At 35.3% G+C, this 24,842-nt stretch overlaps 1 protein-coding gene across 5 annotated transcripts in view; it reads left to right on the forward strand.

Annotated features, from left to right (window-relative positions):
* Positions 1-24,842, forward strand: part of TMX3 (thioredoxin related transmembrane protein 3) — a 127,810-nt gene that overhangs the window by 53,137 nt on the left and 49,831 nt on the right. For all 5 annotated transcript variants that reach the window (XM_016431706.2, XM_056823606.1, XM_007487772.3 and 2 more), the window contains 3 exons: positions 1,300-1,380; positions 12,859-12,958; positions 22,023-22,100. In XM_016431706.2, the coding sequence (XP_016287192.1) occupies positions 1,300-1,380; positions 12,859-12,958; positions 22,023-22,100 (259 nt within the window). The remainder of the gene's footprint in view (positions 1-1,299; positions 1,381-12,858; positions 12,959-22,022; positions 22,101-24,842) is intronic.

Here is a 24,842-nt window from a genome sequence, read left to right on the forward strand (position 1 = left end):
ATTTATTTCAGTTCAGTAAACATTTTTGAAGTAACTACTTAGTACCAGGCATTATGCTAAGCTCAGGGGATATAAAGAGACAAAAAAGTGCAGTCTCTACCCCCAAAGAGCTTACAGCCTAATGGGAAAAGACAACACAAAAGGGAATTAATTGATAGTGTGGGGAGGACTAACAGGGAATGTGATGTGAAGTAGAGTTAAAACTAAGCAGAACTGCTGAAGGAAAATGGAAGAATTCAGATCCAGCTCTCTTAAGGAAAGCCATGGGAAGAATTTGTTGTTATTTTGTCCTTTCAGTAATGTCTGACTCTTTATGATCCCATTTTGGGTTTTCTTCTTTTTTTTTCTTTAACCTTTATCTTCTGCCCTGGAATTGAAACTGAGTATTGGTTCCAAGGCAAAAGAGTAAGTAGGTCTAGGCATTTTGTGACTTGCCCAGAGTCACACAACTAATGACTGAGGTTATATTTGAACTAAGAACTTTCTGACTGTAGGCCTGGAGTGCCTACAGTCACTGTGCCACCTGGTTGCCTTTAGGTAAATTTTATTTCTTCACTATGTTGCCCTCTAGTAAGAGGAGAGAGTCAGTTTATGGAGTTGAAAAGGTGTTAAGTATCAAAAGCTAAGCTAACCAGCATGTATTTCATTATATCTGCCTCAGTGGCAGGAGAACCTAGGATATATAATGAAGGTTGTCTGTTCTTCCAAGCTTAGGAGGGGAGGTATGATCAAGGACAACCCCTCTCTTAGCCTTAGGATGATTCTTGACCTTACCTCCTGCCTTAGTGGCACCTACCACCTCCTCTGCTGGGAGGAAAGCTATTAAAAAAAAAGGAGTGTAGTAAAGAGAGAGGGGTTGGGATTTGATTTGTATATGGTGCTATATTTTCTCCTCTCCATATACCCCACCTCATCTTTCTAATAACTCAAAATTTTAAAAAAAGTGTGTGTGTGTTTATATATACACATACATATATACATACACATAGATTCATTTTATATACATGACTATATGCTCATCAATCTATATCTGTTTATATATATATACTTTTCCTCCCATGTATATTTTTCTTTGCAATTTGTTTGAACTATTCTCCATTCTATTACTATTTGATGTATATCCCTTTAACTGTTCCTTCTGATACTCTCAGTCTGTATTTTAGAAACTAGCTTTACACAACTATAATCAAATAACTATTTCTAATTAATAAATCAAAACCATATTCAAATTATTGAATATTCAAATATTGAAATAATCAGAGACCCAAATCAATTCTTTTTTTCTTTTTCCTTTTGAAGGTTAAAAAATGACCTGGCATATAACTACCGAGGGCCTAGAACTAAAGATGATATCATTGAATTTGCTCATAGAGTGTCTGGGTAAGTATTTGTTCTTTTTTTGAAAATAATTTAGTAGAATATGGTCAAATTTGGAAAATTAAACTTATAAAAGATATTAATTGTTTTAAACATTTATTTTCAGAACATTAGTTTATATAGCATATATGTAGGATACAGATGGCTTACAGAAATATGCCATTTTGGGGGAGGGGGTCCTTAAATGATTAACTTTGTTTTTTATCTGTTCCTTAAAAAATTGTGTTTAAAATTATGTAAAATCATTATTTTCAATTTCAATTATATACATCAATATAAAATAAATAGAATATAATAAAAGCTAACTCAATAATCATGCCTTTATTTTTAATGATGTAACCCATTTGTCACTCTATAGCTTTTATTTAGATTCAAGGAAAGTTAATTGAATGGATTTCATTTCATCTTTTCTAGCTTAACTTCAAATATGTTAGGTATTAAAACATAGTTCACATTTAATTCTCATATTATTTAGAAGCCATTGATTTCATGGTTTGAATCCATTGAATCCACACTGATTTCTCTTTGCTAGACACTAAAAAAAATTACTAACTCTGAATATGTGGCTAAAGGAGTTCCTTTCATAAATGGAATATTTGGCACAAGGTATAAAGATACTTTATTAAAAGTATATTAGGACTTTAATAGGACACATTAAGGGCATAATATTTATATTTTGGTTAGTTTAATACCTCTTAGCAAAATTTTTAAGTTTTGAGGTTTGTTTGGTACTACCTTGTTATAGGGTCACAGAGACTCTTGAAATCAATTTTTCAAGTTGGTCCAAATTTTTTTCTTTTTCATTGCATCCAGAATGGCTGCAACTGAAGCATGAGCAATGTGAGACCTCATTTATGTAAGTCGATCATTGCCATCATTCATTAAATGTGCTTATGTTGAATTTCATGAAAAGTTCTACTCAGGAAGCAAAAATGATCAAAATTTGAAAATGAGGTGTGAAAGTAAATACATAAAATTGGATCTTTATTCACCGATTCAATATTTGCCAACTACTGAGCACCAATTGTTTTCAGAGTACTGTGTTAAGTGCTGAGAGATATTCAGACTTTAAATAAAACATAAAGCCTATGATCAAGTGGTGAACAGTTGGTAGGCATATAAGACATAATTATAATACTTGTAATGCATGCTTGATTTAGCGAGTTGTAAAATATTATATGAAGTATAAATTTGAAGATTGTTTATTCTTAGAGGTGTAAGGTTTGCAGGGTAGAGGGTAAATCAGGTAAGTCTTCATTAAAGAGATATTTTACTAATGTTTAAAGGCATTTGAAATATGAAGACAGATAGGAAAAACATTACAGAAATAGGGATACAGAAAGGCAAATGATAGCATAAAGGAGACAATAGCCCATTTGATTGGAACAGATTATGGAGGGGATTGCTATATCTATCATTTATGTAGTACTTTAAGTTTGTAAAACATTTCATAAATATCTCATTTATCCTCCCAACAACCTTGGGAGGTCAGTGCTATTATCTCCATTTTACAGATGAAGAAATTCAGACAAACAGAAGTTAAGAGATCAGCCCGGAGTCACACATGTGAACTCAGGTCTTCCTGACCTCAGGGTCAGCGTTCTGTTTACTCTGCCACCTAGCTGCCACTTGTTGGAAAGTCAAGGTTTTTACCAGATTTTTGAAGGCCTTGAATATTTTTTTTGGTATGCAGTAGAGAACCCCTAAATATTTTTCAGTAAATATTTGTGTTTAACAGATTCATTTCAGTTAATTATCCATGAAGTCCTAACTATATGTAAAATGCTACTCAATGCTTTGTAGCTATATGCTACTCAAAAAAGCTAAAAATACAAAAATTTAATACTCTCATCAGAGTATTATATCTCTCCTGAAATGCATAAAGATTAGTCTAGCAATGTGATTAATTGCTGGATTGGGAAGAGAAAGCTAGTGGGAAGAACCAGTTGGAAACAATTTTAAGAGTTTAGTTAGGTGAAAAGACCTATAGGGGACAGCTGAGTAGCTCAGTGGATTGAGAGCAAGGCCTAGAGACCAGAGATCCTAGGTTCAAATATGGCCTCAGACACTTCCCAGCTATGTGACCCTGGGCAAGTCATTTAACCCCCATTGCCTAGCCCTTACCACTCTTCTGTCCCAAGTATTAGTTCTAAGACAAGAAGGTAAGGGTTAAAAAAAAAAAAGACCTGTACTAGGGTGTTGACTTTATAGGTATAGTGAAGAAGGCATAGAAAGAAGAGATTTTCTAGAGGTAGAAATGCCAGGATTTAGTAAATATTGGACATGAAGGGCAAAAGAAAGGGAAGAATCAAAGATACCCAAGAATTAATGGTGATTTCACTGGAAAAGTAAAAAAGACTAATAAGTTTAAGGAGAAAAATTTTAAACTATGTTCTTGACATATTTATTTGAGGTTCTAGTAGGAAATCAAGGTGGAGAGATGTTATAGGCATAATTAGAATTGTATTGCAGGAGGAAGTTCAGAATTTTCAGTCATGTGATATCAAACTATTAGGACTGAAGAACTCCTATAGTATTATGGGGAAGCCAACATGTAAACAATGCACAAATAAGATACATACAGAATAAATTAGAGATAATCAGCAGAGTGGAAGCAATAGCATTAAGGAGGATCAGGAAAAGATTCTTTAGAAGGGAGGATTTTGGTTGTTAATGTTAAAATTAATCCAGGTCCTTGTATGGCTGCTAGTTTTGCAGCGGCATCTGCTCGGTCATTTCCTCTAGAGACAGGGTCAGAGCCACCTTTATGGGCAGAGCAATGAACTACAGCTAGGGCTTTAGGCAGTTTGAGAGCAGAAAGAACTTCATTAATAATTTCTGCATTAGCTATGGATTTTCCAGCTGAGGTTAAAAATCCTCTTTGGAGCCATAACATCCTGACTGAGTGACAAATGCCAAAAGCATATCTAGAATCCGTATAAATTGTTGCCTTTTTAGCCTTGGCAATTATACAAGCTTGTTTTAGAGCTATGAGTTCTGCTCCTTGAGCGCTAATGTTAGAAGGTAGTGAAGCTGACCATTCAGTGGCAAATTCTGAGACTATGGCAGCTCCAGTGTAACGTATGCCATCCCTCATAAAAGAGGAACCATCGGTAAATAAAATCAGATCTGCATTGTCTAAGGGAGTGTCCAAGAGATTATCTCGAGGCTTTTCTGCCATGGACACTAATGTTTCACAGTTATGTAATGGTTCTCCTGAAGTAGGTAAATCTGGAAGCAAGGTGGCAGGGTTAAGAGTTGAATAGTGTTTCAAGGTAATATTTTCACTATTTAATAAGGTTATTTCATACCTTGTAATTCTCTGATCCGAGAATGCCTGTGTTCTATGTTTTATCAATAATGCTTCAATCTCATGTGGGCACATTATTGTTAATGGACATCCCAATACTAAATCAATGGTTTTTGTTACTAGTAAGGCTGTAGCAGCTACTCCTCTAAGGCATGGTGGTGCTCCTGCTGCTACTGGGTCTAGTTGGGCAGAATAATAAGCAATTGGGCGCTGAGAAGGTCCCAAAGTCTGAGTTAACACACCAGAGGCTACTCCTCTTCGCTCATGCACATATAAAGTAAATGGCTTGTTGTAATCTGGGATGCCTAGAGCAGGGGCAGACATGATAGCCTTTTTTAGATCTGATAGAGCTGACAAGTGTTCAGGCTCTAATTTGAGGGGTTCAGGAACCGAATCCTTTGTTAATGCTATAAGGGGTTTAGTGATTTCCCCATAGCAAGGAATCCATTGTCTACAAAACCCTGTTGCTCCTAAAATTGCTCTCAGCTGTTTCTTAGTGGTAGGAGCACTCAATTTTTGAATGTTCTCAATTCGTTTTGGAGAAATATAACGAGCACCCGCAGTCAAGATGAATCCCAAATATTCTACTTTTTGGAGACACCATTGAACTTTATCCTTAGAGATTTTATGCCCTCTTTTGTGCAATTCCAAAAGAAGGTGTTTGCTATCTTCTTGACATGTTTTTGCATCTGTTGAAGCCAAGAGTAGATCATCTACATATTTGATTAATTTGCTATTTTTAAATGTTATATTGTCTGTGTCTTGGCTCAAAATTTGCTCAAATAAGCTCGGACTTTCAACATAACCCTGTGGCAGCCGACACCAGGTATATTGTGAGCCCTTCCAGGTGAAAGCAAAAATATGCCTGGAGTTCTCATGTATTGGTATGGAAAAGAAAGCTGAACACAAGTCTACTACTGTAAAGTATGTAGCTGTGCTAGGAATAGATGAAATAATAGTATGTATATTAGAAACTACGGAGTGTCTCTTTATAACGTGATTATTCACTGCCCTTAGATCCTGTACAAATCTATAGATGTGCTTGCCATCGGGCCCTTTTTTTGGTTTTTTAATTGGCAAGATGGGCGTGTTGTATTCAGATTTGCAAGGGATTATTATTCCCTGTTCTATTAATGAGTTAATAACTGGTGTAATACCCTCAATTGCCTCCTTTGAGAGGGGATACTGAGGGATAGAAGGAGGTGGGCTAGATTTAGTTTTTATCTGCACAGGAACAGCCGATTTAAGTAAGCCTACATCAGAAGAAGATGTGGCCCAAAGAGACTCCGGTATATCTTTAGGTATTTCAAAAATGGAAGGCTCTTTTGCCTCCTGGTTTTCCGAGAGAAGTACAGGGAGTAAATTTAAAGATTCCTCTGGTACTTCTAATGATAATGAGCCATCTGGGGAGCAGGTTATTGTGGCTCTGAGTTTGCATAGAAGGTCCCTCCCCAGTAAATTTAAAGGGGAGTCAGGCATCAAAAGGAAGGAGTGTTGTACCTCTAGGGGTCCTACAGACACCATTCTAGGAGGAAGTCTTTTAACTCTTTGGGTTATTCCTGATACTCCCATTACATTCTCTGAGCCAATAGAATAACATTGTAAATCAGGTGTTCTCTTTAATACAGACCAGGAAGCTCCGGTGTCTAATAGACAATCATAATAGGTGTTACCCACCTTTGAGGTAACATGGGGTTCATTAGTATGGGGAGGGCAGTGGATAGGGACAACGGGTAGTAGGACATCAGGGTCTGGGAAATCAAAGGTTGTATCCTCTGATTCCTGTGCCCCAGCCCCCCCGGACACCATCATTGTGTTTGGGATATTCCTTGGGCACCCCCCGAAGGGCACCTCTCTGAGGGTCATTAGTACCTCGAGTATTTTTTGGACGAGCGCCATTTCTCATATATTGTTGTTGTTCATTATCATTATAATTTTCTTCAATTTGAGCATTGTCATTAATTTCCCAATTCCTATTTCTATAATTCTGGTTTCTAAAGTTCTTATTTCTATATTCATTATAGTTATTTCCATAGTCATTATTATAATTTCTAGAATTCTGGTTTCTATAACCATTATCATAATTTCTATAGTTATTATTTCTAAAACTATTATTAAACTGTGTATTCCTTCCAAACATCTTAAGAAAGGTTCTACATTCCATCATTTTGTGGCCCTTCTTCTCACAGAAGTGGCAAGTAATGGATTGATAATTGGATTTCTGGAGAGGGGCAATTGTCGTTGGTTCATTATCATGCCCACTTTCTAATTTAGTCATCCTATCTATTAAATATCTCATTTTTTTCATTTCCTCCATGTCATCATTATTTTCTTCCTCCTTTTCCTTGTTTCCCTTTAAAACATATATAGCTGTTTTTCGCAATTCTTCAAGGTCCATATCTGACCATCTTGGGCATTGTGTTCTAAAATAATTCTTAATTGCTTTGCAAGAGTTATTTACAAAGATTCTTCTAACTTGTCTTAAACTACTCTCTTTAGTTAAGTCCCAATCTAAGTATCTGTCCCCAAACTCGATAATTCTATCCATAAATCTGGACGGTGATTCTTCTTCCTTTTGCTTAATTTTTTCCAGTTCCATCCACTTATCTGTACTGTCTGCACATTCCTTCATGGCCGTGAGGATGGCCTCTCTACAACGGTATAGTTGTAGATAATCCTCAGGATTGTTATAGTCCCATTCGGGATCCTGAGATGGCCAATGTGCTGTATTACGCCCCCGGGTTTTGTTGACATGAGCAATTATTTTATTTTTTTCACGTTCACTTAAAAGAGCCTGTAGTAAGTTCTCCACGTCCTTGTAAGACGGATTATACTGAAAAAAATATGTCTCCCATCTTTTTTGTTACTAGAAAAGGATCTTGTTCATATGTGGGGATATTTTGTGTAAATTCATTTATTTCTTGGGGAGTAAACGGTATCCTATGTCTTAAGGTCACCACATCCCCATTCCGTCCTATTTCAGGTACTTCTCTTAGAGGAAACAGGCCTCTAGTTGAATTTTGTACCTGTGGGTCAGTTTGACAAGGACAGGTTTCTCTAGGAGGACAAGATCTCCCTTGCGTTGGAATTTGGTTTTCTGTAGGAGAGGGAACATGAGAAACTGGGATTGCAGGGGAAGGGTTTTGGGGATTAAATTCAGTCAAGATTTGCACTGCACGAGAGAAGCAGTCTGTTAACTGGGCTATAGGGAAGGTGTTTTCCATCTCTATTTCAGGGAAGGAAATTTCCTCATTCAAAGGTTCAGAAACAGGTCTGTTTCTGGTAGAGTGGTTGTTTGCCAATTGATCCTGTAAGAAACTTTTTAGATCTTCTAATTGGGCTTGCATTTTATCCTCAAATTTTCCTATTTTATCCTCCATATTTCCCATTTTATCCTCCATATTTCCTATTTTATCCTCCATATTTCCCATTTTATCCTCCATATTTCCTATTTTATCCTCAATATTTCCTATTTTAGCCTCAATTTTTTTCTATTTTATCCTCAATATTTCCCATTTTATCCTCCATATTTCCTATTTTATCCTCAATATTTCCTATTTTAGCCTCAATATTTTCTATTTTATCCTCAATATTTTCTATTTTATCCTCATTTTTTTATTTTATCCTCAATTTTTTTTATTTTAGCATCTCTAAATATAGTATTGAGGAGTACAAAAATGACAGTACCTATTAATATAAAAATTTGGAGGTATCCTGCATTCCTCAATGCCCCTACTTCTTCAGCTGCCATATAATTGTCAAAGAATGTAGTACTCGTTTTTTAATATATATTTTGTAATTTCACAAAACACGTGGGGAGCAGGGCAAAGCCACAAACTTTCCACAAGGTTTTTTTTTTTTCCCCTAATCCAGGAAGTTGTTCCTTAAGGGAAAGGATATTTAGAAACAGCTCTTCCAGCCAGGACTTTAGAGTCCTGTTGCTGAAATTTAAAACAGCTGTTTTCTGTCTATCAGAGTCACACAGCTGGGAAGTATCCGAGGTCCGATTTGAACTCAGGACCTTCTGTCTCTAGGCCTGGCTCTCAATCCGCTGAGCTACCCAGCTGTCCCTTAAGATTAAAGGGAAGAAAAAGAAAAAAACTGCTGATTCCAATTTAACTTAAGGAGAAAAGAGAAGAGAGAAAAAGTTTTTTATACTCACGTGTTCTAGCAGCTGTGTCTTTAAGCCAAGTTTTTTGTTAAAAAAAAGGGGACTAAGTGGTGAGACGGTATAGTAAAAAGGCAAGGAATTTCAGAAGTTTATTGAGAGGATTCTTTAGACTCCCGTGTGGTCAGCCACAATGTGACAAGGAAATCACTTTAAAAGACTGATATATATATTAATTTAAGGTCGCCAAGGAATTCAGCTATGTAATTCCTAAATGAAAACTCAAATCAGCCGTCAGCCTTTTATAGAGTTTAATAACAAACAGGAGGAAGAAAGGAATTAGAGATAGAGATAGAGAGAGAGAGAGAGAGAGAGAGAGAGAGAGAGAGAGAGAGAGAGAGAGAGAGAGAGAGAGAGAGAGCGAAAGGGGAGAGAAGGGAATAGGGCTTAAATACCCCCTCTGTTTAGGCTGGGCCAAAAGGCCCAAGCCCTTAGATAGCTGGGGCAAAGAAAAGAGATCAGTCCCTATTACTCACGTGACCAAAATGGAGAAACAGTCTCAAAGGCTTCCTTCAGCTTCCTTCAGAGCAAGCTTCTCAGAGCACACTCCAACCACTCAGACAAACTCCTCAACCCCCTCTCTGAGTCTTCAGACCCCTCTATCTTTAAGGAAACCATCCAAGTTCCCTCCCCTCAGTTCTCACATCTACCAATCACTGTCCATCAATTTCCCTGTGCCAATGGAGGCTCTAGCTTAACCCAGGACCGCCCAGAGGTCTCTGGCTTTGCACATGTCTGATGAAGGTCATATTTTCAAATAATTAAATCTTTGATCCTTTGCTACAGCCCTTCCTAAATCCTGTTAACCTGAGTAGGGTAGAGATTGGAATAATTAAATTTTGATCTAGGCTGCAGCCCTTACTCAAACCTGTTAGGACTGAGTAGGGTGGAAATTGATTCCAAGTATCTCCATTGTATCAATTCTAAAATCAATCATGACTCAAAGAAATTCCTGTTCTATGCTTAAGCATAGGTCAAAGTCCTTTCCATTGTTCAGCAAAAGGTTTCTGTCCTAAAGTAATCTTAAGAAGGGAGGAGGAGGAACCTCCCATGCCAATGGGGTTCACATTCCAATAGACTATCAGTAAGAAATTTTCCAAGGATGAAATTTCCCAATGGTGAAATTTCCAACATTTATAAGTCTAAGGAATTTTAAGGTTTACAGGAAATCAAGGTGGAGAGATGTTATAGGCATAATTAGAATTGTATTGCAGGAGGAAGTTCAGAATTTTCAGTCATGTGATATCAAAATATTAGGACTGAAGAACTCCTATAGTATTATGGGGAAGCCAACATGTAAACAATGCACAAATAAGATACATACAGTATAAATTAGAGATAATCAGCAGAGTGGAAGCAATAGCATTAAGGAGGATCAGGAAAAGATTCTTTAGAAAGGGAGGATTTTAGATGAGACTTCAAGGAACCTAAGAGAGAATTGAGGATATTGACATTAAAAATAAGCCTTTTGGGGTAATTGGGATCTTAGTAGTTAAGGATAGGGTCAGATTATCTTTAAGGCATAGCAGGAATCCTGAGGAGCTTGTAGTCTGTTGGAATCCAACTGCCAACTCTCCTGGAGGTGTGTTTGCCTTGGGAGGAAGCTAGTTTTCTGGGAAACTGAAAAACTGAGTGGCAGTTGAAAGAAGAAGCAGGTTGTGGAGAAGACCAACAGAAAGGAGAAAGAGACTGTGTTTTCCTCTGTGTGGCTGCAGACAGAAGCAGGCCATTTTTAAGGCCTGTCTTAGGCCCAGAAGCGTAACCTAGGCCTAGAAAGCTGTCAGTTGGCAGAGTGAGAGAACTATGTTAAATTTATGTGACCCTGGGCAAGTCCCTTAACCCCCATTGCCTAGCCCTTACCACTCTTCAGCCTTGAACCAATATGCAGTATTGATTCTAAGATGGGAGGTAAATGTTTAAAAAGAAAAAGAAATTTAATGGATTCAAAGCTAGAAGAGATATACAGAGATAGTAACTTAATTATAACTAATAGGATTATTAATTAGCATAGTGTATTTAGAATAGACCCTGGGAATTAGAATAGATTAAGGAGTTTTAAGGAGGCCTGGAATCTCAGCAGGAAGATGATTCTCAACAAATCAGAGGTGTGGATTAAGTTAAGTGAATTATAGATGGAGTTTAGATAGGGAAATGAGGAAAGATATACCTATCAGACAGCATGGACATGTTTATAGACAACAGGGAAGCAGCAAGTAGACAGGGAGAGATTGAAGATTAATAAATATTATTTACTACTGATAAGTTTTGAGGAAGGGAGAAAAGAATAGATTAATAATCTACAAGGGAAAGTGATTTTAGCAAGCTAAACATTTTTATATTTTGATAACTTTTGTCTACAGAGTTTAGGGAAATTGAATATAGCAATATCCAAATATTTTAGGACAAATTATTAAGGAAAGTTTTTAGGTATAGCCTGACTCCACTTCAGCAATTTAATTTTTAATTTTTTTTACTATGAATTCCTTCATAATATTTTTTCACTTGAATAATTTTAAAAAATATTTGCTAGATGATTGCATAAGCATTTTAAAATACAAATCATTGAGACTCATAAGGAATTTTTTTGGTTGGGGTATTTTTTTGGGTGGTTGTACAAGTTTCCATGGAAAATAATGAGATTCTGCTGATGTAACTAGTAGTGAAAGTATTGCAATAAAAATGTTAAAAATAACTTCTGTAGTTGCATCATTGTCTAGCTAATTATTAGAGAAAAACAAATGGAAGGCAGAATGGTGCAATACTTCTTTTAGAGAACTGCCTATTTTTTAAACACATCGAATTTTAAAAACATTCTCTTTCTAAAATTTGTAGGTGGGAAAATTTCAAATTCTATATTATGCATAGTTTATAGTAATGGCCTTTGAATCAGGGACACCAAAGAGCTCAAATTCTACCCCACATAAATTGGGCAAGTCACTTCATCTTTGTCTGCCTCGATTTCTTCATATGTAAAAGGATAAGAATAGCACTTAACTTCCAAGGTTATTCTGAGAATCAAATGAGTTAATATACAATGAAACTTTTTGCATATCTATCAAGTGTTTAAAGAAATATGAGCTATTATTATTATTATTATCATTATCATTATTTTACAGTGAGTGGGTAGGGTAAAGAAAGGTGAGTTCCAGAAGAGTATTCATCTTACATTAGTTTTTCCGTTAAGTCCATTAATATGTCCATAATAAAGTCCATTTAATATGAAATTTAAAAAATAATATCTATTTTAAATATCACATTGTACCTAATGTATTATTTTGAAAAAAATTATAATTTTTAAAAGTACAGTAATAAAATAAAAACTAAAATATTAATTACTTTATAGTGATTGTCTTAAATCAAGTATTGTTTAAGTCATTTTGGTTATGTTTGCTTATTATTTCCCATGCATTTATTAAAATTCTTTGGATCTTTGTATTGTGATAGTCCTTCCTAGAAACAGTAAGAATTGGAATAATATTTCTTATGTTAATAAGTGTCAATAAAATATAATCAAGTGAGCTATTATTTTTAACTATAAGTGAGCCATATAATTTTAGTATATACAACAATATAATTATTTCACTTCCCTTTTTATTTTAACATTTATTTAAAATAGTGAATTAATTTTGGCTATAAAATGAACTAAAATATTTTAAACTGTGTTGACATTTTAAATGGAGCAAAATAGATTTCCTTTATTTCTTTTAAATATAAAGGCCTTAGTTGTGTTACCCATAGTTCAGTCTTACATGTATGTGCATTAATGTGTATGTCTGTGCACACAAATACACACATACTGGGTGATACAAACATTTCAAAACATGTTTCAAATGACTTCTTTTGTTTTGTTAGTTTTTAGACGTATTAAAGTCTTTTAAAAATCCTTGGATAATTGTGAAGCACTATAACATGCAAATCATTTTAATATAAATAGCAATCATTTGTTAGTTGAAAATTGGGTCTTATTTTACATTTAAAAGAAAAATTGCCTTTTTAAATACAGGGCTCTAATCCGTCCACTTCCAAGTCAACAGATGTTTGAGCATGTGAAGAAGAGGCATCGTGTACTATTTCTTTATGTTGGAGGAGAGTCACCTTTAAAGGTTTGAAATGAAGATATATTTTGAATACCAAGTTAAAACTTGTTGTGTCACCTTTTGAGTAAGTCGTTTATTACAGCATACTGAATTCTAAATATCCTTGCAAGAAATCTTGATTCTAGATATTTAGAAAACTAGGCATTATAAAATGTATGCATTTATAGACTTTTCTTAAATATTAGGATCTAATTTCTTGCTTCACATTTTTGGAAGAGCTGAAAATAGGTTTTGTAAGTATTAAGTAGCTGATCTGTTTCCTAAGGTTATAAAATCTTTATGGAAAATTATTGTAAAGGCAAATTGGTACAATACTCTTATTCTTCATATGAGAAAATTGAAGTCTGTGGATGCTATTATGTCAGTTGCCCAGGATCACACATGTTAATCAGTAGAGATGTGATTTGAACCCAAGCATTTGACTACAGAGCCAGAGTTCTTTATTCCTATTGCTTAACTAACTTAATCTTGTTGTATCAGTATACCAAGTACTCCTCTTTTTTATGATTGTTAGTTAATATGCTTGCTTTTAACTTTTAATTTATTCAGCCCTATAAGTTAGAGTAAGACTATTTTCTTGATTTCCATTATTTTTGGCTTTTGCTTATCTTAGAAATGAGGAAATACTTTTCCTTTACTTGGGCAGATTGACTATTCTCCCATTTAGGGAATTGCTTGTGTTTTTGAAGTATACTACTGACCCCTTAGAGAGAGAAAGTAGAGGAAGAGTTTGGGATAACATAATCTTGGTATGCAGGCTGTTGGGATGGAGGACTTCTGTTGATATATACTATATCCAAAAGCATAACAATCAAACAACGAATAGGTGCTTACTTAAGCATTTAATTTGTACCAGATACCATGCTAGGCACTGAAGAGATACAAATCTCCTCTCTTCAAGAAGCTTATTTTCTACCAGGGAGATGAAATAAATAAGCATATATAAAACATGCACAAAGCAAATATGAGATAATTTGTTATGAGAAAGAAAAGACAACAGCTGAGGGGATCAGGAAAAGTGACCTATAGAAGATGTCATTTGAATCGAGTCTTGAAGGAAACCAAGAGTTCCAAGAGCTGTAGAGGTTAAGAGGGAGAGAATTTCAACCGTTGGACAACAGGTGCTGTGGAAAGGAAACTAGAACTAGTTCTGGACTTTCTGCCACTTTGTTGGAACAAGCAATAGTGGGAAGATTAGAGAGAGAAGAAAGTGACAAGACTTAAAAAATATATAATAAGTGACTACATAAAAACCAAGCAGATGGGTCTTTGAAAAAGACATCTCCTTGGTCATTTAAAGTCATATCTCTTCTAAAATGTTGAACAAGGTGGACTTATTAAAACTTTTCAGACTTGTTGAGAAGTGCTGAGAATTTAAAACTTCATTTTTTAACTTGAGAAGTTACTTTTTTACTAATTTCTTTACTCTGATGTTTCTCCACTCAATGAAAGTTATTGACTAATTACAGGGTAGCTATTTCTCTTCTGTTCATTGAAGATTATCTTATTTTAATTAGGTATTCTCCTACCTGGCTCTCCAAAAACAGTAATATTTATAGGATATTTATAGGGAAAGATGGGTGGATATGAAGAACAGGGGATACAGAAGGTTTGTAGCAAGGAATGGAGGAGTTGAAGGATGAGAGGGAATATGGCTGCCGGTGAGGCAAAAGAGAGAGATGCCCCCTGCCGAGAAGCTATATTTTCAACAAAATGGGGTGTCCAAGAAATGAGCCACTTATGATAGCTGGCGGGGATGTCTTCTTCCTGGATTGCTGCCAAAGTTGCCCCAGAGCTGGTAAACACAGACCCTCCTGAGGGACAAGCCTTTCCCCAGGCTTTGATCACCCAGCAGGGTTCTGATAAGGAACGATTTTAATTGGATGACTGAACTGAGGTTCAGCTTCCTCTATGCCCCAGAAAAGATAGCCCACTTATCTGACTGTGATATTCAAATAAGATAAATTTTAATAACCAGTTCGGATTGGAGAGGTATCAGGGCAAAGGGAAAAGGGATGTCCCTAACTAAGGTTGGAGTCTTTCTCAGCTTTGGAGCTGAGACCAGGCCTCACAGGCTGGTGGAGTGTTTCTCTTATTCCTGTCTACACTATCTCTGTGCTAGTTTTCTTAATTTCAAAATCATAGCAGTAGACAGCAAGCAATAAGAACAGTTCTGACTTTCAGAGCTGGTTGGGCCTGTCTTCAGGCTGAAGAAAATAGAAGCACTCTCTAGACTGGGAAGCCAAAGGCCCTCCCACCTCCAGTGCCAGGAAGGAAGCTCTCTAGTCACAAGACCAACTGCCACTCCCAGTTGCCCCTCCCCCCACCAACTGTCAGTCTTGTCACTTTCTTCTCTCTCTAATCTTCCCACTGTTGCTTGTTCCAACACAGTGGCAGAAAGTCCAGAACTAGTTCTAGTTTCCTTTCCATGCAAAGCATCCAGGAAGGGAGTTTGTTCATTAGGAGCAAGAAGGCCAACAAGGCTGAAACATAAGAGTGTGTAGCAAGAATATTGACTAATATGGGAGAAAAGGTAGGATGAGGTGAAGCTGTGAAGAACAATAGGAAGTTTATATCTGATGTTACAGGGATAACTAGAGAGCCACTGAAATTTATTATGTATATATATTTGGGAGGGAGGTGATACATATCCTTGCTTCCCCTGCTTTGATAAAATCACTTTTTCCTCTATGTAAAGTATGAATTAGAATAAGGAAGAGATTTAAGGGTGGTAGAATGATTAGGAAGCTGTTGCAATAGTCTAGATATGTTATAAGGATCTCAACTGAGGTGGTGGCTGTGAGAGTAGAGACAGGGGCCTTCATGCAAGAGCTAATATTATAGAAATGATAGGACTTAACCCGATCTTTTGCTCTGTGGTTCTAATGAGTGAGGGATGAGGGATTACTGGAAGGTCAGTGATACTTTTGACTAAAATGGAAGAGAGAAGAGATAGATTTTATGGGGAAAATAGTGAGGATTGTTTTTTTGTTTTATTTTGTTTTTGGACATGTAAAGTTTGAGATATCTATGAACCATTTATTTTGAAATAATTTTAGGTAGTTAGAATTGGAGAGAAAAAGAGTGACTAGAATTTAGGATAATAATATGTGGTTTGTTGTAATAATATTTGTTCCTTTAAAAAGCTGGAGGAACTAGTGAGAGTAATTGCTCTTTTAGAAATGACATTTGGGCAGCTGGGTGGTTCAGTGGATTTAGAGCTAGGCTTAGAAATGGGAGGTTTTGGGTTTAAATCTGGACTCAGAGACTTCCTAGCTGTGTGTCAAATCATTTAACCCCCATTGCCTAGCCCTGGAACCAATATACAGTATTGATTCCAAGATGGAAGGTAAGGGTTTAAAAAAAAAAGAAATGACACTCACTAGCAAGGAACAATAGGCTGTTTAAGCAGAGAAAGTAAGATGTGGCCATTCCATTTCAGAATTTGTAATAAGAAGACAAGGAAAGATAGGGTTGAGATTACTATCTATTCTAGCTGTAAAAAAAAAAAATGCAGATTTCAAAGGTTTTATAATCCAATCTCCTAAAATTCTACAGTGAATGTCAGCTTAGAAAAGATGAAAAGCTCTCAAGGACAAAATTCTGAAAATACAAAGCAAAATTAGGAAGGAATAGTTGTTTTTAAAAACTGGAAATTTGAGAATTTGTTGACCAACTTAGATTTTTTAGGAGTTATGTACAAAAGGTGAAGGCAAGGTTTTATAATATACATAACAAAGCAAGATGAGATAATATCAGAAGCACTAAAGCTCAAAATGAGCCATAAAAGCTAGGCCTTTGTTTTTATTTTTCATTTAGACATATTGAAAAAAGGAAGAACAAGATTGCTGCTTGGGGGGAAATATATAATTCCATCTAATTATATTTATATATTTCATCTTTATGTCCATATAATTCTACCTAACTATAATTCATGATGGCAAGTATCCAGAACTGTCTTTACTATATTCTTTTACAAAGAAAATAATCTTTGAATTAGAAGAGAAAGACCAAAGATGGTAAATAATGAGTTGACATGCAAAAGAAGTAGGCTCATAATAAGAGAGATGAATTCAAGAAACTAGACCCAAATAATAAGTCTCTGGGCAAAGTCTTTGGCATATATTTTTGCTCAGGTATTATTAGTGATCTTTGAAAGATTATAGAAATGAAGAAAGATTTTGTAGAAGTGAGGAAGGCAAATTTTGTTCTAATTTTGAAAACAAGATAGATTATAAGAAGAATGTGAATCTATAAACTATAAACAAATGTACTTGATTTTAATTACTGACAAAATTCTTAAATTTTTTATTAAAGATAGTTATTGACCATAAATGAAAGTAGCATCAAGAAAAGGTTATATCAGACTAATGTAATTTTCTTTTTTAACAGGGTCACTAGCCTAGTTTGATAAGGAGAATGCTGTAAATCCAGTTACATAGATTTTACTAACACAACTAAAAAAGTAAATGGTATTCTTGCCCATTAAATGGAGAGATATGGATTAAAAGATATTATAGTTTGATGAATTCTTAACTAGTTTAGTGTCTGGAAATCTTTAATTGATGTTCCTTTGGGAACTGTGTTTGACCCTGTGTGGTATAATCTTTTTTAAAATTAAAATTTTGTTTAAATATTTTAAATAGATGACTTGGATGAAAGTATAGTTGTCATGCTTATCAGCTTGAAAGATGACATAAATCACAGAAAGATGACTGGATGACAGATTAAGGCTATAAAAAGATCTCAGATTTTAAAAATTAGGCTGAATCTAGATTAAATTTAATAGGGAAAAATCTAAAGGTTTACATTTATAAAATTTGGAAGTTGTAGTAGATAACCTTTTATGTTTCTCTTAATTCTTATTTATGATTATGAAGAATATTTAAGTGTGTTCAGCTTGGTACCAGAGGGCAGAACTAGGCTAGCAGTAATGTATGGAAGTGTTGTATTGGTCATTTAATTGAACATCTATCTTCCTATCAATTAGAGCTGACCAAATGTGGAATGGGCTGTCATGAGAGGAAATTGGGTATCTTCAAGCAAAGGGTGATACAAATATGTTGTACTATAGAGGAATTCCTTCTCAGGTACCAGTTGGATTTGGATGGTCTCCAAAATCCTTTGAAATTCTGACAATTTGGGGATTAAGTTTTACCCCACTATAATACAGATGTAAGTTATCATATGAAGGGTGGATGTGAGACTGGGAGGGATCTCAAAAACAAAGTCTAAAAGTTTCAATTGAAGTCTTAACGTTTGTACAAGATTTTTTCTTGGACAGGTTAGTTCAAATTCTTGAACATGGGAGTTACATAATGAAATTGTTAGGTTAGAAAGATTTGTCTAATATCTATATATAAAGTAGATCAGAATTCTGGAGATGTCAATTGTAGGAAATTATGAATCTTAGTAATTTAGTTTGCAAGGTAATGGTGGTATGAAAATTTTGGTTTTCATTTCTGTGTAAACAAAGGTAAAAAAAGGTATTAATCTTATTATGGATATTTCAAAGGGAAATATGATCAAGGTTGTTGACAAGGTGAGAGATGAAAGCAGATTTGGATAATTCTGTGATTTCAAGCTTTTGTGAGTAAGAGAATAGTAGTGATCGTGTCATTGATAAAAAATGAGGAAAAAATAATTATAAGAGCTACCTTGTTTGTAAGAAGAGAGAGGTGAGAGGATCATTAATTTAATGATGCATGAGTTGATTTTTTTTTAAACCCTTACCTTCTGTTTTAGAATCAATACTGTATATTGTGACATACAAAAGAGTGGTTGTATAAACTGTGACTGCGAAAATATGGTTTCAAGACAGTGTCTTGTGTTAAATCAAAAATAAAGTGGTCGTCATGGGAAAAATTCCCAAATATGAAATACCCAAGTCAGCTGGGTTTTATGGAGATTTTTAATTAATACAAATAAAGGAATTAATGAAGGGGAGAGAAACAGAGTAAGAGGGAATAGTAGGAAAAAGCCTAGGCCAGCCTAGGCTTTAAGCCTTAAGAGAGACTAGTCAGTCTTTAATCACTCACCACAAGATCCTTCCAAGGAAAATTCTAGTGTTCAGAGAGACCCATCAGTTTAGCTCCTCAGCTCCACTAAATTCAGCCACTGAGCCATCCAATTCAGCTTTGGCAAACTGCACCCCTAGAGGTCTTTCTGACCTCCTTTTAAAGAGAATTTTCTCCTGTATCACCTCCCCTAAGTTCTCACATCTACCAATCACAGTAGATGTTTTCACAGGACTGACCATTCTTAATTCACATCTTCTTTAGTTCTCAACTTCTCTGGGCAGACTAAAACTTCTGAGTAAGTTCACACCTGAGTAGACTAAAACTTCACACCTCTTTTGTTAAGCTTGTCCCTTGCAAGTTTGCAAGTTGCCTGACCTTTTAGTGATTAATTTGACCATCATCGGTACTTAGCACCCGTTTTGTATTAGCTCTAAAAATAGACTTAGCTTAAGGGCTTTTGCCTCACTATAAGTATGAGTTAAGTACTTTTCATTGTTCAGTAAGGAGTTTACAACTTTATCTTCCCCTAAAGTATGCTTAAGTATGGGTGGAGTAATGTTAGAGTTCTCACATTCCTGATCAAGTACCTTTATTGTTTAAAATGGGGAATGGTCTTAACCAAGTGTTCTAAGGTAGAGTGAGAATTTTTAACACTCACAAGTCTGAGAAATTTTAAGATTTACAATATTGGTTCCATGGCAGAAGAGCAGTAAGGGCTAGGCAATGGGGGTTAAGTGACTTGCCCAGGATCACACAGCTAGGGCATATTACTATAAGGAATTTTATTTAGTTTATTCTGTCTTATTAAGAACAGAAATGTTATGTTAAAGGAAGGTTTAGAAATATAATGCTGTCTCCTTTAAGAAACCCGAGCAGATAATTCTCTCCCTCCGTCACTTTAAGAGGTCTCTTGATAAAAGAAAGAGGCAGTTGGAGTTCTGGGTCTAGTCTCTCTGGCTTCCTTGAAAGCAGGTTGCTGAAGATCTATTAGTGACTTTTTAGATCTTTACTTTGAGAATTGGAGATAAACAGACATGCGAGTGTTTTGCTGAGAGCATTTTTCCTCAAAACCAGAGGGGGAGCTAGAGAACTGATTGTGTCAACTGGGACAGGCAGATTTGAGTTGATGGAGAACTAGCAGTCAGAGGCCTTTTCTTCTCTTACTTTGGAGAAGAAAAGTTTCTCTTCACAGTTTCTCTGAAGATTTTATATATTACTTTAGGAGTTCATAGCATAGTTAGTTAGAAATATTATTATAGATAGCTTAGAGTTTTTTAAAGAGGTCTACTTTGTAGATAAGAAGTTGTAAAGAAAGGAGGCAGTTTTGGAGGAGGGAGATTATATAGAAATATTAGAATAAGGTTAAGAGATTCCTGTCCTATTCCTAACTCCTACTTTCCTATTTCCTATATTCCTCTCCCTACTTCTATTAGAAATAAATAAGAGTTGTATTAAGCTGATTTCAGTCTTCCATCTACTGCCTTACAAATAGTTTAACCCCTGACAGCTTTAGTTGATTATAACAGTTGGGCATTACCAGTTGGCTATCAATACTCAATACCAACATTAGATCAGTTATACTTATAACAATTTGGGTTTCAACATATCAGCTATTATTTGACTATAATAGGCATAAGTTGATTTTGAGGTAGAACAGATCCAGGAAGTAACCAAAAATATAGGATAGTATCCTGAATGAGTTTGGAGGGAAAACAACAAAGTTCTAAATGTAATTGTGGGATATCCAGGGTTGAAAGCAAGAAGTTGAAGGGGAGCTTTGATAAGGTACGAAAAAGTATCAGTTCAGTATATAAGAGAAGAACCAGAAAACATTCTATCATTTCCATCTAAGAAGAATATTTTAAGTATGAGTTTGTATTTAACTCAGAGATAAAATTGATTGAGAAGGACTTGAGGGAGTCATTAATAAATTTTGTGATCAGAATATATAAATACTGTCTGATTTGATGATGTGTTAATGTTTAGGCCTCTTAATGGAGCTATTTTTTTGGGAAAAACAATGCATGGGAAATTGGGGCTTATAAATCTGTGAGACTTGTGGCAGATCTTTGATCTCACATTTGTAGCAAAGTGTACTCAACGTTTTGGTTTTAAAAGGCTATTTCAAGGTTGATACCATACTTGAATTTAGGAGACAACTTCTTTAAAGATGAATCACTTTCTGAAAAACCAAAACATCATCTACTTATTTGTTTATCTGGAGTGATCCAGTTAATGACTTTGTGATGGTCACTATACATCCATTTCAATTTTTAATTTTTCTTCATTTTTAATTAATTTATTTATTAATTTAGAATATTTTTCCATGGTTACTTGATTCATATTATTTCCCTCCCCTTTTTCCTCCCCCCTCCTGTAGCCAACAAGCAGTTCAACTAGGTTTTACATGTATCATTGATCAAGACATTTCTATATTATTAATATTTGCAATGGAGTGATCATTTAGAGTCTACATCCCAATCATATCCCCATCGAACCATGTGATCAAGGAAATGTTTTTCTTCTGTGTTTCTACTACCACAGTTCTTTCTCTGGATGTGGATAGCATTCTTTCTCCCAAGTCCCTCGAAATTGTCCTGTATCATTGCTATCTCATTTTAAATTAACTCATGAATCTCTTTATTCATGTCCTTCTTCCCTGTTTTAGATTGTTGGATTGAATTTGTTCTCATTTATGAGTTAAGTAAATATTTGTCTCTCAATACACATGTTTATGTTGACTTAAATACTGATTAAATACTGATTATGAATTTTAAAATGGGATTAAAGTGAAGTAAATTTGGCATGTGTTTTATGAAACATTGTAATAATTCAGTTGTTTTAAATTTTTAAATGCTTGTTTTGGATGGATAACTTTGAGATTCTCTTGCCCTAAGTAGTTTAAAAGTAATCAGTTGGAAGATCTAATTATACTTTAATCTCAATGTAATTTATAATAGTAATATCTTTTAACATATAGAGTTTATATGTACCCACAAAAAATACGAAATAACAGGCTTATTTTTTTTCTATTTTAAATGTTTCTATAGGAGAAATACATAGAAGTTGCTTCAGAATTAATTGTTTATACCTACTTCTTCTCAGCCTCAGAAGAGGTTATACCTGAGGTATGTGACTTTTTAATACATTTTGTAGCTTTTTTGATGAGCTTATTTAAAGTGTCTTATATTTTAATGTTATTTAATATGTTTAGTAAAAACTTTAAAGAAATTTCCCCTGTTAACTAATTTTAATGTAGGAGTTCTTCATAGCTATCAAGATAGATGAATGTGAATTATAACTACTAGGTATTCATGTAAATAACAAATTTAAGTTACATAGGTGTTATATTGCTCTTTTTTTTTTTTGCTTCAAAGTAACAGTAATTTTTGTTGGACTGAATTCTTAAGTTGTATTATGAATAAAGATATCCTGAGAATTGATAAGTTTTAACTAACCTCTAGTTCCTGTGTAGTAGTTTCCTAAAGTATATTCTTATTGTCAGGACCTTATACTTTGTACTTAATTTTCTATTCTTTTTAAGCAAATGGCTATTTATAGCATTAGACAAGAACACACAAGAATTATATAGTTTTCCCTTAAGGAACAAGGGAAAAGGAACAGTATAAGCCAGAGGTTGTACTAAACTAAGCATTTTGCAAATGTTATCTCATTTGATCCTGACAACAACCTGTGGTATAGATATGAGAGAGAAAAGAAAGAAAGAATGAAAGAAAGAAATAAACTGAAGGAAACTTATTACTTCTTTAACTATAGAGGACAAACTGAGGTGAACCTGTTTCTTCACCAGTGGCTGCTGTTCTCTATCTGGCTGGCTGTGTCTAGAGAGGCTTTTACTAGAGAGGCTGCTTATTGGTAATGGAGGACAGAGAAATGCTGCTGGGGGATGTCACACACATAGGGATGCTGGTATACAGGGGACTGCTTTGAGGAATCTACCTATTGATCCCTAATGATGGCTGATCTATTTCCTAATCTTCCTCCCTCACTCCCTCCTCCTTGCTCTAACTGCCACCCTTCTCTTCCCAATTTTCCCTCTCCCCCCGAGTGAATTATAAAATATTCCAAGTTTCTTTCTCAGATAAGGGGTTTATTGGGATAACAGGATGGGAAACTGAGGTAAGGGGGATGAGGAAGCCCCTAATCTAAATGAATGGTTTTAGAAAGGTTTGAGGGAGTACTTCAGTCACAAACTGTGACTCTGAGACAGGGAGATGGAGGATAATGGCTTTTCAAGGTCTTCCTTCTTCTTCAGTTAGATTTCTCCTTCTTGTTTAGGATCCTCTCTAGTTCAAGAAGTAAGAAGTTTCCTCAGTTTATCCTCTCTATCTCAATAAGTAATCTTTTTCTCTCAGTATTTTTATTTCAAGTGGCACCCCAAGTCAAGCACCCAGCAATCCCACAGGCAGGAAAGATGTTTAAACAGGTAGTTTGTGGTGTGGTGATCATCGCAGCCTTCTCTAGCTATTGGGTTTACAATATTATTTACAGCAAACTGACTCAAATGGTAGTAGAGACAGTGAATTATGTAGGAAACTTGACTATGACTGTGTTACAATTACCCTTCCAAAATGAATTAGTTCTAGGGCAAGTCCTGGCACAAGTATACATACTATTCATGGCTATGTTGCGGACACTAATCCAAGTGAGAAAAATTTACAGATTTATGGTTCCCCTAAAGGCAGAGACGATTATGGCAATTGACAACTTTGGAAAAAACGATCAAGGCACTATTTAAACAACTCATTAAGGAAAAGGGTTTAGATCTAGTTATGGACAAGGACAATGAAGCAGTCAGAGGAAGTACCTCAAGAAAATGAAGATAACAGTGATGATGAGAACCAGGCTGCAATTACCCTCATGTCCCTTGAAGGAAGTCACCAAGCTAACAACAAATGCTGGTGCTATTCACTCTAAGACCCATAGACAGTTCACTCCACAAGAACTTGAGTCTGTTAAACGTCGATTTCCAAAATTTGTGGACAATTCCTTTAAAGCCCACAAGGAGATGAAGAGACCAATAAGGATCTTTGATCCTGATTTTGAAGATTTGGAATTTCTATTATCAGAATTATTCAGCTCCCATGAAAAAAGGAAATTTGTGGAAAAAACTAGATCTGATACTAATTTAGCAAGTTGGCCTACCCCAGAACAGAGAGAGATTTAGATTTTGCCAATCCGACCTATATGTCATATTTCAAACGATGCAGGGAGGATTTGCACCAAGCAATCAAACAGTGCTGTTCCAAACCTGGTGCATGGTCCAAATTTGATAAAATCAGGCAGGAAAATGGGAAACATCCTGCCACATACATTGACCGTCTGTCAGAAATGGCAGAGGCAATCTTAGGTGTAGAAACAGACAATGAAGAGACAGCTGGCCATGTACGTAGATAGTTTCTGAGGGGTTGCACACCCAATTTAAGGACATTCTTTAAGAACTATTTCCCAAAGTATGATTCAGTTTCCCTAATAGAATTGAGAGAGGCTGCAGATTACCTAAATGAAGATAGTGCAGATCATTCCAAGGAAGTTAAAAATCTTAAGGAGAAGTTAGAGAAGACTGAAAATGATTTAAAGCAGAAGGAAATTGAAGAAATCAAAAATCTAAACACAGTAAAGACATACACAAAACCTGTTTTCCAGAAAAAAATCTTGTTACCAGGCAAGATCAGTTCAAAAGGAAACTAGGGAGTGTTTCTTTTACCACCGAAAAGGGCACTTGATCAGAGACTGTTTCTTAAAGAAGAAACAGAAGAATAGTAACAGAGACAAACATAATACAGGTACTAGGTACAAGAAATCAACTTGCTGTTCACACTGCAACTTGAAATCATATCAACAGGCTC

This window comes from Monodelphis domestica, chromosome 3, assembly GCF_027887165.1.
Source record: "Monodelphis domestica isolate mMonDom1 chromosome 3, mMonDom1.pri, whole genome shotgun sequence".
Classification (NCBI taxonomy): domain Eukaryota; kingdom Metazoa; phylum Chordata; class Mammalia; order Didelphimorphia; family Didelphidae; genus Monodelphis; species Monodelphis domestica.